Below are 2,500 nucleotides of genomic sequence, written 5' to 3' on the forward strand. Positions count from 1 at the left end.
GAGTAGTACACAGTGTGAGTAATACACACAGGGTACCTACTAGTATTTATCATAGGATGATGGGAAATATCATGAAGTGACTGCTGAATATCGTGACTAACAGAGATCATAATGTCACATACATTTCTTAGTCTAGACAGACAGACAGACAGACAGACAGACAGACAGACAGACAGACAGACAGACAGACAGACAGATATCAGTGTTACTAAGTGGTACTGATTAAAATACAGTAAATGAGTCAAATTTGTCCATTTAAAAAACACAGGAGCTGAACTGGCTGACTGTTCCTTTGTCTGTTTGTGTGAGTAACTAAACAGCCATCACAGTAAGCAGCTTCCTGCTGAAGGACTCTCACCACCACCACCACCACCACCACCACCCTTCGTATTCCAATAGGTCGTCTTGCATGTGGCGGCACGGCGGCACAGTGGTTAGCACTGTCGCCTCACAGCAAGAAGGTCCTGGGTTCGAGCCCCGGGGTAGTCCAACCTTGGGGGGTGGTCCCGGGTCGTCCTGTGTGGAGTTTGCATGTCTCCCCGTGTGTGCGTGGGTTTCCCCCGGGGGCTCCGGTTTCCCCCCACAGTCCTAAGACATGTAGGTCAGGTGACTCGGCCGGACTAAGTTGTCCCTATGAATGAATGAATGAATGAATGAATGAATGAATGAGTGTGTGTGTGGGGGGGGGGGCCCTGTGATGGTCTGGCGGCCTGTCCAGGGTGTCTCCCCCCCCGCCTGCCGCCCTCTGACTGACTGCTGGGATAGGCTCCAGCGACCCTGAGAGCGGGACAAGTGGTTAAGACAATGGATGGATGGATGTCTTGTATGTAGTAGTGTCTTGGTTTCAGTGTGTTGTTGTAATTAAAACATGTTAACACTAGAGGGCAGCATGCGGGCATAGATTTAACAACTTTAAACTAGCGTCGTCTGCAGTGCTCACAGCTTGACGTGACGTCTCTCTTTCAGTCTGAACTGGTTGCTGTCGATCACAGGGACAGACAAGAGGGGGTGGAGCTATCTCTGGCCTCGTCCCTACCCCAGGAGTGTCCCAGCCAATCGTTTCAGGCATGGCGTCTGCTGCTCTATTTGAAAGCAAGCCTGGGCGCCAACGAGGATGTTCTGCTAGAACCCTACCTGCAGAGCTGGGAGGAGCTTATAAAGTACACACACACACACACACACACACACACTCGTAAAACACTCTCCCGCTCCCCCTTTTTTCGGGTGGTGTGCGTCTCCCTCAAGCTCGGGTCCTCCACCAGAGGAGTTTGAGGGTTCTGTGCAGTATCTTGGCTGTTCGTAGGACCGCCCTCTTCTGGACAGAGACCTCAGATGTTGTTCCTGCAGCCTGCTGGAGCCGCTCTCCCAGTCGGGGGTCACCGCCCTAGTGCTGCTGTTACCATGGGGACTACTGTGGGGTTCACCTGCCACATCCCACCCACCCACTTCTTCTCCCCTCCGCCCCTGGTATTGCTCTAGCGTCTCGTGCTCCTTCTTGCTGATGGTTCCTCATGAGTCAGGTGTAAGCAAGAGTAGTCTTTCACAGAGAGAGGGGGCGCTGTGTCCTGTCATGTTTACCCAGCAGCGCCGCTAGGGGGCACTGCTGGGTAAGGAAATGTGTGTTCTCCGCTAATACAGGAAGAAGAGGATAGAAGATGGTTGAATGCTTATCGATGTCAGTAAAGCTTTTCTTAACATTACCTGTTGTCATTGGTGACATCGACTACGGTACCATAAAAGGCCTCCTTTTCCCATGTATCCTTGCAGTATCGTTCAGTCTCTGCTCTGGGTGGGACTGGTGTTGTTCCCTTGTTACTCTACAGCTGGGAGAAGACTTTGGATGGTTGTTTGAGGAACAGGCCACTTACTCTTCTGGGTTCTACTTCTCTAGTGTATCTCTTCAGCCTGGTGTCCAGAGCTGTGAGCCTTTGTTATACAGTTTCCAGGGCCTCACTTATGGACATCTTGCTGTACTTCTTCAACCAGGGCCTGTCTTTCATCACACCTTTCTGCACCTCTGTTAACTGGCTAACATCTCTCCATGCTGCCGTGAGCTTGGCTTCCAGTCTCTTCTTCCATGGGGGTACTGTTGGTAATCCTGTTCCCAAGCATCTCCAGGATTACTGTTGCAGTGGCTTATACTACAAGCTGGCTGGGCTCTGTTGTGGTGGCCGTGGAGATGTTGTGTAAGGCTGTGTTCACATCTACAAGCAGGCTTTGTGATGGTACTTTGTCACTGAGTGGTGGAAGCCGTGCCTGGGGGTTGACTGTCTTCAGTCTGGCCATGATTCTCATTTGAACCTCCGTAGCTTCAGCTCTCGTGGCTGGTAGGATTGTTTCTGCTGGTTGGGTCTGTCCTCATGTATCTCCTGCCTACTGGGCGGCCATTCAGGGTGCTGAACTGTGTAGTCCTGCTGTCGGAGCCTCTCCATCTTAAGTCATGACAGCAGCGTCCTTCTATTACTGTTTGAGCATGAAACCAATAGCTGCTTCTGAGTCA

General features: G+C 51.4%; 1 protein-coding gene across 1 annotated transcript in view; it reads left to right on the top strand.

Moving 5' to 3' along the window:
* Positions 1–2,500, top strand: part of gltpd2a (glycolipid transfer protein domain containing 2a) — a 19,380-nt gene that overhangs the window by 13,518 nt on the left and 3,362 nt on the right. Inside the window, 1 exon segment of the mRNA XM_056300783.1 lies at positions 967–1,160. Within this exon segment, the coding sequence (XP_056156758.1) occupies positions 967–1,160 (194 nt within the window).

Source organism: Lampris incognitus, chromosome 20, assembly GCF_029633865.1.
Source record: "Lampris incognitus isolate fLamInc1 chromosome 20, fLamInc1.hap2, whole genome shotgun sequence".
Classification (NCBI taxonomy): Eukaryota; Metazoa; Chordata; class Actinopteri; order Lampriformes; family Lampridae; genus Lampris; species Lampris incognitus.